This window comes from Eublepharis macularius, chromosome 1 (assembly GCF_028583425.1).
Source record: "Eublepharis macularius isolate TG4126 chromosome 1, MPM_Emac_v1.0, whole genome shotgun sequence".
NCBI classification, from domain to species: domain Eukaryota; kingdom Metazoa; phylum Chordata; class Lepidosauria; order Squamata; family Eublepharidae; genus Eublepharis; species Eublepharis macularius.
Genome location: NC_072790.1, coordinates 118,186,031 through 118,200,180, shown reverse-complemented (window position 1 = coordinate 118,200,180; position 14,150 = coordinate 118,186,031). Strand labels below are relative to the sequence as shown.

Here is a 14,150-nt window from a genome sequence, read left to right as displayed (position 1 = left end):
AATGCAACTACAAAGCACAGGGAAGCAGGACATCAACAGATAACAGACAACAGACTCAAAGGGAGTTTTGGGGCACTCTCATAAAGCATGATTTTTTTTAAAAAAAATTGCTGTGCTGTGCTGGTTGGCAACTGAGCGCCCTCCTGCTTTGCCAGCTAGTTTCTTGCCATCATGTGTGCCTGCTGACACTTGCCTTCTTCAGAGTACATTGTTGTATGTGTGTTTTTTCTTGAGGAGAAACTTGTTGGATTGACGGATTTTTGGACTGAGGGGGGACTAATGGTTGGTAACGAATGTCTGGCTTTTGATTAAATACAAATAAAGCTTTGCTTTCCCCCCAACCCCACAGAAGAACAGTGTGTGTGTGCAGATCTGCCCAACATGTGCCTTGATGCCTTTCCCCAAGCATTCTTCAGGGTTCATAAACACTGAACCCTGTTGTTGTGTGGGTGCTCATACTCGGTGGGTCAATTATTTGGAGGGAGGACTGAGTTCTTTGAGATTTTGGTGCTGTTAAATGCAAAAACAGCTGCCCTAGAGCCTTGATCCCCCAATCCCCCTTGAAAAGAACAGCATGATCAGCCAACACCCACCTTGCGTGTGAGCAATGGGCCAAAACTCATGATAATGAAAAACCCAAACACATTAGATCCACACTGGTCCACACAGAACAAACCAATGATGAAATGGAGTTTGTTCAGAAGCCTTGGATCAGAAAATGGCATTTCCTCAGTATACACCTCTAAGTAGTACTATTTAATTTATGAATAATAACAACAGTGTGTTTATATACCACCCTTCTGGACAGATTAGTGCCACACTCAGAGCGGTGAACAAAGACAGCTGGGAAGTTGGGGCTGAGAGGAGTGCCTTACCCAAGGCCACCTGCTGAACTCAAGGCGGTAGTGGGAGTCAAACTAGCAGAATGCTGATTCATAGCCCACCACTTAACCACAATGCATTATAAGAGGGCAGCCTGATCTTGTCAGATCTAGAAGCTATACAGGGTTGGCCCTGATCAGTATTTTGATGGGATATCACCAAGGAAAGCCAGGGTGCTAAGCTAGAGGCAGGCAGTGCCAAACCACCTCTGAATGTCTCTTGTCTTGAAAATACTACAGGGTTGTCATATGTTGGCTGAAACATGACAGCACAAAAGGGAAGGTATAGAGGGGGAGAGGGAGAGGGAGAGGATATAGTTGTATTGCTGGATATTATTAGCAAATGACTTAACTGAGGATTTTAAACTTAAGAGGAAAGGTGTTCAGTCTTCAACAAAGTGCTGCAGTTGTTCTTTTAATTTCAAGACTGGTCTGAGGGTTACAAGGGGCAAGGTCTGTTACAGGTAGAATAGCATCAGCTTTGCACATATAAAGAACCAGGTTGAATCTCTGCTATGTTGGATTAAAAGGGTATCTGTGACACATTAGATTCTTTAAGGCAAACAAGGCTCCCAACCCTGTTTACCTTATAACATGAAGTTGGGGGTAAGGGAGCGCTTTCAAGAGAGAGTCAGTGGGCAAAAGGTAGTGCCTAACTCTTCCATTGCCTGATTCTCCATTGCAAATGCCTCTCATCCAATAATTGTGAAAAGCTTTCCCCTCTCCTCTTCTCACCAGACTTTAAAGTTTGTTGAAGGAAAAGCAACCTTAGAACGAAGCAGTATTTGCCAGAAAGAACCTGTGGGCAAAGAAATAGTTAAGCTCCTCTCACTGGCACCCTCCTTTGGAAATTCCACCCCCCCCATCAAGTAGAATACTCTTGGGGGAGGCTTTTTCAGCACTTTAACCTCTCTTTCTGCTGCCAAAGTGCTGTTTCAGTATACCTCCACTACTCTTGGAATAAAACTGACAGAACAGTGGGAAATGCCTCATTTCTTCACTATCTTGTCCTGCTTGTTAAAAAAGAACATTGTGCAGAGGTGCATTCCCATTCCCCTCCTTTTTGAAGAAGCTGCGCCAATCAGTGAATGAAAAGGAGTGAAGAGAATCTGGTGGTAGCCAGGGTCTGGACTTTCTGGGCTTTGCTAAATTTGCCTTTAGCCACTGGCAACTTTAATTTGCCTGCTTCTCTGCTTTCCTCTTCTTCATTAGCTCTGTTCACCCTTAATTAGGCAGATTCCCCAGTTTTCTTCTCCCCGCAGCCCAGCTACAGGAATCTTTGGGCTTTGTAGTATTAGCTGCAAGCCAGTGAGGCTTTTCTGTCACCTGCTAGTCTTTCTCTTCCTTGTTGACTCCACTTAATCAGATAGATTCAGCCCCTTTTCCTTTCAGCATGGTGGCAGGACTCTGCAGGTTTTTGGCACCTGCTGTGAAAAGGAGGGAGGAGAAGAACTCGTATGAGTTGCTGGTTACTGAATCCCAGCAATATTGGTTTACGTGGGGAAATGTTAGGCTATTCCTTTCTGTCACTTTTAGTCCCAGAGATGTGGAATTATAGGGCTAGGATAAAAATGAACTGGTGTTACCATTGCAAAAAGGAAATAAGATCAGGAAACGATATAACTATTTAAAAAAAATAATGAACTACAGAGTGGATTAAGTGAATGGTAGGAGAGGAAGCAAACATTTGCTAACTACTATTCCTAATTCCAGGGCAACTAGGAGGTGTTTTCTTCCACACCAGCTGGTTGGATGTGATGATATTTAAAAAGGGAGACATATTTGCTTGTGAATGGAGGTTAAGCACATTAACTTAAATGGGAAGAAAGATTCCCAAGAAGTGGTTAAGGTGGTTTCCGATGTACGTGAATACCCTCCAGGAGTAGCTAATGGTTATTTCTTGATAGCACTAAGAACAGTGCAATAGCAAACACTGACCCAGCAGATAGTTAATATTCTTTCTTAAGGGTACTGCACCACAATCCTCCAAAAGTACTGCCCTTTAAATGAAGACAGCAAGGTACCATTCGCTGGGTAATTCAAGCCAATATGTGAAATTCACCCCCACATGTCCCCTCCTGGCATTTTGGCCTTCATTACTATCTTAGATTTGCTAGGTCACACTGTGACAACAGCAGTAGAAACCTCAATTGGCCAAATTCTAATGTTAGATTCTAGATTATGGACTTAGCAACTAACAGTGAAATCCTAAGAAAAGTTACTCCGGTCTAAGCTGATTGATTTCAGTGGGCTTAGACTGGAGTAACTCTGCTTAGGATTTCACTGTAAGCATCTCATTAGATCCCTGACTCATATTCACCAGCCCTCTAAGCCTATCTTGCCTGCTCTGTTCCTTCCTGCCAATCAGGCACATCCTCTCCTTTCTTCAGTTCGACTTCCCCATAGTTTCCTCAAGCTCTGCCTTTCAGAAGCTTATTCCAGCCCACTTTAGCCACCAGAGTCCCTCCTGATCTTAAATATATGGTGAGGTTTCTTCAGCACTTTGGCCATTTCCACACACATTGAATAATGCACTTTCAATGCACTTTTGCAATCCTTTTGAAGTGGATTTTTTGTTCCACACATGGAAAATCAAATGCTCACTAAAGAGTATTGAAAGTGGATTATCCAACGTGTGTGGAAGCAGCCACTGTCTGAGCCGCTTGTAACAATTTTTGTTTAAAAAAACTGCCTTGGACACTTATTAGAGCTCCTCCTTATGTTACCTCAGGAGGATGTTCTCTACTTGACCCAGACTTTTACCTCCTTCCCTGTGGCATTTTCATGTGACCTATACATTTCTGCCTCTCTGACTCCCTTAGTGTTCCCCAAACCAAGTGTTTGGTTTCAGAACAGGTTCATAAGATTAGGTTTCAAAAACAGTTATATATTCTTAAAGGTACATTCACAGACCCAGTTACGAAGCCTAATTTTCCACACAGTTCTTCACTCACAAAACAATGATCTCATCCTCACAGACATAGACTGCCTTAGACTCCCACACAGATTGCCTGACTTAGAAGAATAATCAGTGTTGCCAGCTCCAGGTTGGGAAATTCCTGGAGATTTGAGAGGAGGAGCTTGAAGAGAATGGGGTGTGAGGAAGGGAGGGACCTCAGTAGGATATAATGCCACAGAGCCACCATGCAATGCAGCCATTTCCTGCAGAACTGGTCTCTGTGGCCTGGAGATCAGATGTAATTCTGGAAGATCTCCAGCCACCACCTGGAGGATGGCAACTTTAACACACAGACTGATTCAAGATTCCACATATTTGCCTGTCCTTCACTCAGACTAAACACTGCTGTTCACTCTGCTCCCTAGGGTACAGCTATTGACCAATCACAGCACATTTCACTCACCTATCCACCCTGCTCCTTACCTTAGAGGCCTGCACTTCGAACCACAGTAAACATATATACAAAGCCCCCATTAATTTACAGAAATAAAACATATTTCTCCTCCACATACTTGACTCTGAGATTCTTCTTAATCAGTCCTCTGTGCCTTTCATGCTGCTGCCTTGCCTCTGGGTTCCCTTGCCCTTTACCTCCCCTATGCCCAGGGACTGCCTCCCAGTCCCTGTCCATCTCCTATGAAACATTTACATCCCACCCCAAAGGTCAAGTTTTGCATCCTTACAGAAGCTACTGAATGTTTAGTTCCCTGACACATGAACATTTCACCTTGCAACCCTTGCAGCCAATTTTATCAAAGACTTCTTTGCCACAAACACAATATAATATTAATTAGAGGAGAGAGATCTTGGATATTTTCTTAAATCACTGGAGTGGGAAAATTATCCACCAAGGAAAAGGATCTGATACTCTCAATGGAAAATGAAGATGGTTACCTTGGGCTCCTTTAGGTAGCAGTGTATAGCTTGTGTGACATCAGCAGCATGGACAGCATTGTGGTATGGGTTTTGGCTATGATAATCTTCTTGCACCATAACTGCAAACAAAGAAGGAGGGAAAAACATTAGCTTCTCCTGTATCCAAATCACAATTGTGATTTAAATCTGAGATTAAAGTATGTCTGGCTGTTTTGAAATTGTGTTTATTCCTTGAGTTTGGCAGACTGGCACTCTTTCTAGAACTTTATGGCTTGGCACTCTTATGAGGCTGTCTCGGGGGAGCGGGGAGAAAATCACTCTCTAGAAAAGATTCCTCAGAACTCAAAGGATTTGAAGTCTAGTTAATAAATCAGCCCTTTATTGCTTTTTAATGAAAGCACCCATTCAGAAGAAAAATAAATAGTGTTGGGAGGGAGGAGAGAGGCAACATCTATGATGATGCAATTTAATACTGTTTTCCTATGTGACTATCAGTAAGCAACAAGGAAGGATCCCTTGCCCTGTATTTGGCTTAATATGTGTTCTTACTTCTTTCTGGCATTATTTAGTGGTACGTATTCAGCATATTTGATCACTGCAAGCCACAAGATACTATGAGCTCAGGATAGATCAATTCCGTGCACATCTCCACTACAAAAGGTAACCACAGTGCAGCCGTTCCTAACAACACTCTCAGCAGAACTCATAAGATATTATGCCAACACAGGGTTTTTCTGCTTCTTTAAACACTTCGTCCCACACTCAAGGCTCAGCTTTAAAGCACCAGAAGCTCCTGTATATGTGTGCCAAAGGAGTGGATCCACCATCCTCAGCAGGGTGACTTTTTTACTGGATGAATTATACCTTCAGTCACGCTACATGTCAATATAATGTCATCAAGTCTCAAAATTGGAAGCCTTGAAATCACCTTAAAGAAGAAGCACTGAAGCCCAGGTGCTCTCCATTTTGTGCTATCAATTCCCCCTCTCACATTTTTAAGTAAATGACATGTATTTTCCAATGCCAAAATAGTTAAGTTTCATCTGGAAAACCGGCAGAGAACTCTACAGCCCATTCTGCTTCTATTAGCCTAACAAGTGAGAAGAACTCTACAGTTTTTTCTGCTGAAGCCTGATTGTGCCATTGTGGTGGTCCAATTTCAAGCTACTGAAGATGGATAAAAAGAAATGTCACACTAACACAGCACTTAGGGAGGAATTTATTATGTAATCTGTCAAGACATTTTCTTCCTATAGAAGGATGTTGCTGTAAGTCAGGCAGTGCTATTCTGAAGAGTGAATAGGGAAATGGGACCAAATGATCCAGTCCAGGAGAGAGAGAGGAGAAGCCCTCCTTTCAAATAAACCGGGTCTCTACATTCCCACCAGTGCAGGATCTTCCCAGTTCTCCTTTACCATGCTGCACGTGCACTTTTGTTGTACTCTGGCTAGGGTTGCTTGGCAAGGAATGGGGCTGCTTATTGGCTTCAACTGGTGCTGCTCTACATTGACAAAATTGAGGGAGAAGAGGAGAAGTTCAGGGGACCAGCCTGCCACAAGAAGAGCACAACGACCTTGGTCTGCAGAGAGGGGGAGATGCAGATAGAGTGAGGATGACTAGAAGAAAATATTTTAAACAAATTAAATTAAGATAGCTCTTAGAGTGGGTATGAGAGGACATGGATCTTAGTATTTACCAACGTTTAGAAATTAAGATCCCAGTGAAGAACTAAAAGGCATGAGGAATTAGATGCTTTGCCAGAATATAGAGCTGAGGAACAGAACAGAACAGAACATGGGGAGGGGGTGAGCAGCTGATAAATGAGATTTAAATATGTGCATAATTAATTATCTTTATAATACTAAATAGACAGGCTATAACTACAGGCCTGGCTAGCTGGGGAATAAGACAACAGCTAATGTTTAACAGGAGTTCATTTGTTATAAATCCTCGTTTTTCTAAATCCTCACCTAGATTGTCAAAAACATATCAAAAACATTAAGTATTCAGAATAAGATTCTCTTAGCTATAGTTGATAAACAACTGTAATAACGGATAGGATAGACACACTTCTTGAAAGGCTAATGAACACGTCACAACAGGTATGGTAAATTTGCTTGCTGCATTCTAGTACTGCTATGATCTTTGAGGACAACTGGACATGACCTACAAATGCTGCTTTAAGAGTCAATTTGACTGAGAACTTTAAATAAATAAATCTATTTCAATGTTGTCCTGACCTTTTAAAAATGTAAAACAGCTTTGAGAAGGGGGGAGAGCTTATTTCTTTTCTACTGACCATTGTTCTTTTCAAAATCATCTCCTTTTGCTTTTCTTTGCATACGTGTTTACAATCGTGCCCTGCTGCATCTCTGCTCAGATCACAGCCCGCATCCCCCCACCACCATTGAATGCCGCTTTCATTAATATATCTTGTATAGGCTTCATTACATGCATTTTTTGTAATGTGCAATTTACCCCTTTGTTTAAAGGAGATGTGGTAAGTGGACTGCAAGGAGGAACAGTTTTTCCCAGCCATATTACCCAGTTTTCACATCATATGCACGTTAGGCTTTGTGAGAGGACCATTTAGTGAAATGTGCTATGGAGCCCATCTTCCAGTTTTCATTTCTTGAAAAGATAATACTGGGGACAGGATATCCTTGTTCCAGGGCTCTAGACACATGTCCACATTTACTTCAGTGATCTCACAGCTGCTGTCTGCCCAGAGGTCATGCTATGCTGTGTAAATTTCTCTGTGAGTCTTCCCACTTGCCACAGGGAAGCAACAATACTGGAATTTACAGATAATTCATAGCAGAGACGTGAAGAATGTACTTACCTAGGAATCTGTGTAATGTAACCATGTCTAACTGAAAATGATGGATAAGCCCATGAACATTGAAGAGGTGGCACAGCAAGGTTACTAGACTGTTTCCTGAGAGAACAGAAAGTATTTTGTTAACTAGATAAAACTTCACATAGCAACCTTCGTAGTAATGATGCCAATAATTGGATTTGCCATCTTGCTAGTTGTGCTTCTATTTCATCTGCTCCATAATTAGTCCACTGACGGCCCATACATATCTTGAGTGGTAGACCAACATAGATCCATAGTCTCCCCTTTTTAGACAGATGGCGGGGCAGATTGCTGATCTAGTGACCTTTGTGGCCCTCATGAAGCCACTCCCCATCCTACCTAGAGAAATATTTCCACTTTAAAGAAAAAACAAACTTCCTTCCGATAAGACACCAAGGAAGCATTTAACTACACAAACATGCTGGGCATTTTTAAAAGCATGTTTTTTAAAAGACAAAACCTGCCTGAATCAGGCCAGGAGGGTGCCACTCTGCAGTTGGAGTTGGAGCCAGGTGCATGTGGCAGGAGATGAGGGACAGAAAAAGAAGCAGAGCTCCTCTTGCGGGCTGCACCTGCTCCTGCAGGGAAGGAAGCCTGCATGCACCCTTATTTGCCTGTAAAATATATGCAAGACTGAGACCTTGGGCTGGATGGATGATGTCACTAGATAGAAAACAGTGCTAAAGTACTCTTTCTGCTCTACAGGCTAAAACACGGCCAGCACTTGGCTGGATGGATCAATTGTCTTACTCCATTTCAGGTTGCTTCATATGGTTATTATGACAATGAACAACTGCTTAAAACTTAGAAAAGAATGGTTTTCTAAACAATACCCGTGGTGCTCAGACTTTTCTTTCCACATCCATTTGTCTGTTAAAGAATCCCTGTGCATTAGTCATGAAATACCTGTGTATCACAAAAGATTCTAGAGCATGTTTTAGGGCATATTCTCAGTTCCTGGGAAGCACACTCCTGATCTATGTCGAACTACGACATTATCCCTCTGCAGCTGCACCATGCAAGGGGAGATGTATAACAGTTAACAAGCCATTTTCTTTTGAACAACTTGTCCATTATTATCTCTTTGAAGATAAAATCCCTAATAAACAGCTAATGAATTAAAACTGGAGTTTCTAACACCATAGATGGAAAACCACTGAATTATATAATTGTACAGACTACAATTGTGTTTTCATCTCAGTTATTTTTATCCTCAGCATTTAGCCAAAGCTAATTTGTGTCCCCATGCCAAACAAATTATTGAGAAATCAATCGTTGGCAATTTTACTTCATTTTTAAATTAACAAACAAACATATGAATGAAGCACATGTCCTATGAGCCCATATGAATTGTAATTGAATTTCATGGTTTAAAAATGCTCCATTGTGTAGTGAAAGAACCTTTTGGGTATTTGGAATCTAGATCGAACTGCCACTCAAATGCTTTATGGTCCTTCCCACCATCATACTATCTTCACTCATTTATACAAGGCATCAATGCCAAACCACCAAGTGCAGATACATTCATTCTAAAACACTTAAAATGAAAATTTTGGAAACAAGAATTGATGGTCATTTAGGTATTTCTCCTGCTTAAGAGCTACAAATACATAATATTTCTTTTCATAACAAAGACACATTTTTGAAAAGGGAAAGACTGTTTCCAAACATAGGCTTGGATCTAGCCTAGAATTCCCATGGATTCTGATTCTGTTAAAATCCCCCCTTCCTGCACAGTACAAAATGCCCCATGAAATGCTGCTCCGGGGGTAGTGGTCTCAGGAGACCCCCACAAATAATTGGGGGGAATCAGAGGTCTCCTTCAGGAGGGGGGGGGGAATGTGAAACTTGTTTTATTTTAACAAAGAAGAATGAGATCTTTTGGCAATCACACACTATCAAGTTCTATACATGGCAAATTCCATGAAACATATTGTGTGGTTGAGTTGATTTCTACACCCCAATGTTCATATGGGCATGCTGGCATACAAGGAGAAAAACTTTTAGGAATAAAAAAAATGTAATAAGAGAACCTAAAGGCATTTACTAATAATAGCTATCGTAAAGGGATTTCAGAACTGGATTTTTTTTTTTGCAACTTACCATTTGTCAAGCGGTCAAACAAGAAAATGTCAAAATCCCACATTCCCACTTTGGATAGCATGTGCTGGAAATAGAAATATAATATAAATAGGAAATTCAGAATGGCGGTTTGTGCACTTAGTGTACCATTAAAACCGATACTTAAGCTCTTTAAAAAATAATGGCGATCAAGCTAGCCAGCAGCCATACTTGTGATTTGGAATCCCATTCCCTCAGGCATGTGGAGTTGGTGAAGGAAATGCACTTTGCACATGCTTAGAGACAGGGTTATTCCTTCCCAGAGCTGGGCCCTGGTCAACTTAAGCTTCAGGGAAAACCATAAAGGAACACAAGGTCATTCAATCTATTTATTCAAAAGATTTGAAATAATTTTGCTATTTTGTACAGAGTAGAGGTGGGCACGGACCGAAAAACAGACCAAATTTTACACAGACCAGGTCGGTTCGGCGTTTGTGAGCCAGTGGGTCATGGGATGCTCCTTTTTTCACTTTGTCTGGTCTGTCAGTCCATTGGTCTGTGAAACCAGACATCCCAGTGCCGAGCAATCAATTCCCTAGGCAATGTAGGAGCCACCTGCAGACTTTCTGCTGCCCTTGAAACACACCAATCTTACCCTGAAAACCTTGATAGGTAGCTCTGGCTGCCAACCAGAGAGCTCCCATTAATCTCTACGTGCGCCTTTAGTATATAAGACACAACGTGGAGCTGCAGTTTCAGTTTCCAGCTGGTTACCAGCTCAGAGGAACTGCTTGTTGTTTTTTTCAGATTGTGCCAGAGGGTAGCTTGGGGCTTGTGTTGCAGCAAGGCTCTGGGTGGGAGCAAGCTTATTGGGTTTCCTCAGCTGAGAGCTCGTTCTTGTTTCTCCTTTTTCCCCTTTCAATTTTTATTTGCTTACAGGGCAGTGGGTTAGCCTAGGGGTCTGCCACAACCCAGTTTCAGTGCTGCAGTCAGGCTCTGGGTGCAAGCTTATTGGGTTTTCTCAGCTGAGGGCTCACTTTTGTTTCTTCTTTTTTACCTTTCAATTCTTGTTTGCTTATGGGGCAGTGGGATAGCCTAGGGCTGTGCCCCAAACCAGTCTCAGAGCTGCAGTCAGGCTCTGGGTGCAAGTTTACTGGTCTCCTTGAGGGCTCACTCTTCTGTCTCATTTCCCCCCCCCCTTTCAATTCGTATTTGATTGTGGGGTGTTGGGCTAGCCTAGGGCTCTGCCAATTGCTGCAAGCCAATGCAAATCAATTGGCGTTTGCAGTTCCTAGTCTATCTACTGGAAGTTTCCTGGGGGCGGCTGCTTTGGGGGGTCTGCAACTCAGACATCCAAAATGCAATCTTGGACAAACTTGGAGGGTGGTTGGAGGAGAGCCTGCTAAAGCCATGCTGTGTGTTTGGCATCTCTGAGTGTGAAGGGAGCAGTGCTAGGGCCCACTGAAGTGATGGACCACGGACTGATGAACCAGTTCACAAACTGGGATGGGTCCATGAATGGTCTGTGGTCCGTGAAATGCAATGGACCATGGACCGATGATCTGTAGTTTTTCCCCGGTCCATGCCCATGTCTAGTACAGAGTAACCTTAATATGAGCACACATGGAATAGCAACAGTATATTTGAGGCTCATGCTTTAAAAGAAATGAAAAAACAAATAAATATATTCAACAGAGACATATCTGGAAATTTTGAAGTCCCCCCAAACTGCCAGAGTTTTTCAAGGGTTCCCACCAACCCAGGAATTTGGGGGAGATTAAACATACCTAAATATGTCTTAGTTATTAGTTGGGGGGAAAGATATAACATAAAAGATCAAAATAAAAAGTATAGTACCAACAGAAATGAAGATTTTATTTCCTCGGTCTAGAGACAGTAACTGAATCCAAATGTTGAAAAACAAGGCTCAAAGGCCCTGGGTCTAGAATCATGGTTAATAGGCAAGATATAAACTACAATTTGCAAAGGTCCTGTAGATGTCATGACAATTGCAGTTAGTTCTAAACCAGGAACTCTTAATCATTGCACATCACTGAAGCGAGCCCAAGGACTTTCCTGCTTCTACTTATCATCATCATCCGTATCCAGACTTCAGCATTATCATTCACAAATATATGTTTAGAGGAAGAAAATTAATATTGTTGTAATGTAAGTAAGCGGTGGGGGGGAGGGGTGAATTTGAGGCAAAAATTGTGCTCTAAATGGTTTCCATGCCTAGGGTTACCATGCTCTAGGTGGGCCTCGAGATCTCTGGTAATTACAATTTATTGTCAGACTACAGACACTTTGGAGGGTAGCCTTTGACATTATACCCCACTGAGTTCCCTCTCCTCCCCAAACCTTTCTTCCCCAGACTGTACCCCCCCCAAATCTCCAGGAATTTCCAAATCCAGAGCTGGCAACCCTATTTATATCTCTACTATGTGTGCACGACTAGGGAAATAACTAGGAATTCCACATAGGATCTTTGATGTGAAAGTCTTTGTCATTAAATTCAAATGAGTTCAACTCAGAGATGGTGCTCTTAATTTAATCTCCACTTTGTTTAAGGGTTTTTTAATGCCCTGAATTTGTATGCTTCTTACCCTTGCTTGACCAAGATAGTCTTCATCCAGCAAATACAGTGAACTTTGTGGTACGATTCCACGCAAGAGCCTGGATGCATGGAAATATCTCTGAAAGCTTAACAGTCTCTTTACCTTTTTCTTTGTGCTAATTTCCCCTGAGTAAATGGTATCTGTGAAAAAACAATTGGTACAAAGATCTTCACTAAACCAACAAGCTAAAACTCATTGAAGGTCAACTGTTGGTTGATGCATTTTTAATGCAGGCATTCTGGTTCTTTTCTCCAACCCAAAAGAAAACAGATGCATTTTTAACACCATGTTTAATTCTCCCAAGGACAGTGATAAAACAAATGATATACTCTGGAAGACACAGAAAATCTAAGCATGGATGCTTTCATGTTTTTGATAGGAAAACTGAATCTAGGAATAAAGAGAATTATTCATGTTTAGCCTCATGATATTTCAGTGAAAACTAAAATACAGATGAGATATCCATGTGATTGAGATTGAGAACACTGAAGAACAACCTGGGGTTGCAAACCACGATTAATATTTTACAGAATTCTGTGCTAGGAAATGTTACATAAACACCCATCTCACCTTCTCTATGTTTAATGTTACCTAAGTGCAGGGAGAAAATAAACTAAATTTCCAAATTGTAAAACATCTGCAGCCATGATTATGTAAACAGGTTAATACTATACAATATCTTTGAACCACACAATTGATTCTGATAACAAAGTTATAATGTCCTGTCAATACCCACTATAGTTGAATGGACAGTAAACTGAGTTTTACAGTAAATTATTTGCACGCCTCATTTTCCTTTTCTTTGAATGGATTCTGTCCTTACATGGCAAATGAATTGAACACTTCAAAGGTTGGGACTCAAATCAACTAAGAGTCCTTCTTTTTCCTGTAGCTAGGTCTAGGTCCCTAATCCTGTAAAGAGCTACTGAGTTACTACTGCCTCCTCCCGAGAGAGACTCTGAGCTGCCAAGTGTATACTCCTCCACTTGCCCCAGTCTTCAGCTTTGCAACCTCCATTCCTGGAGGAGACTCTGGAGGTAAGAGGGGTAACAGGTCTGCTCAGGGGTTTCCTTGTCTGCTGAAACAGGAGCCTGCTGTTGGAGAGAAGACATGGGATCTTCCCTGGGAGCTTCTGGAGTGCACGCAGCCTTGAGCAAGCCTTGACACAACCCTACCAAATTAATTGGTTTAGGCTGCAATCCTAAGAATACTTTCCTTGGACAAAGCCGTGTTGAATAACATGGGATTTACTTCTAAGTAGATCTCCATGGATTGTTCCTTTAATCTTCTAGTTCCAGAAGGCCAGTATATCATAGCTGTAAAAGCAATTCCAACACAAAGCTACATTTTATTTGTTTTTCTTCAGATAATTTTAATGTTGACTCTCCAGGGAACCTGTCCATATACGATGTCACAATACACAATGACTTTGAATGTCTTCAGTTAAGACATTTCATCCTGATCTGAAGAATTATAGTATGATAATTGTTTAAAAATATGGCCATTACAGAGTTAGTGAAAGGAAATAGCCCTTGTTCCCCTTTAAGGAAAATGAGCATAATCTGAAATAACAGAAAACCCAACTTTTAATCTATCATTTTAATGATCCTTTCACTTTGTTCTATCTCTTCCTTGTGTCATTTGGAATGTCTCCATCAATACACCCTCTTCCTTGGAACAGAAGGTCAGGTAACAAATTTAGCAACTCATCATTTGCAAAAATCTTGTTATAAAGATTTTTATATATTTATATAAATTTATATGTTTTGTAAAACTCATGGGTCAAGGGTCTGGTCAGATGATTGTGTAAGCAGTGTTTAAGTGATGTAAAACATTTTATTGGATTATAAATCTTATCCTTTAGTCAGTTTGCAAAGCTACTGCTGAAACATTAT

At 41.3% G+C, this 14,150-nt stretch overlaps 1 protein-coding gene across 3 annotated transcripts in view; it reads right to left on the bottom strand.

Annotated features, from left to right (window-relative positions):
• PDE7B (phosphodiesterase 7B) overlaps positions 1–14,150 on the bottom strand; it is a 302,170-nt gene that overhangs the window by 42,991 nt on the left and 245,029 nt on the right. For all 3 annotated transcript variants that reach the window (XM_054981714.1, XM_054981705.1, XM_054981697.1), the window contains 4 exons: positions 12,244–12,395; positions 9,680–9,743; positions 7,559–7,654; positions 4,735–4,835 (listed from right to left, as the gene is read on the bottom strand). In XM_054981714.1, coding sequence (XP_054837689.1) covers positions 4,735–4,835; positions 7,559–7,654; positions 9,680–9,743; positions 12,244–12,395 — 413 coding nt within the window. The remainder of the gene's footprint in view (positions 1–4,734; positions 4,836–7,558; positions 7,655–9,679; positions 9,744–12,243; positions 12,396–14,150) is intronic.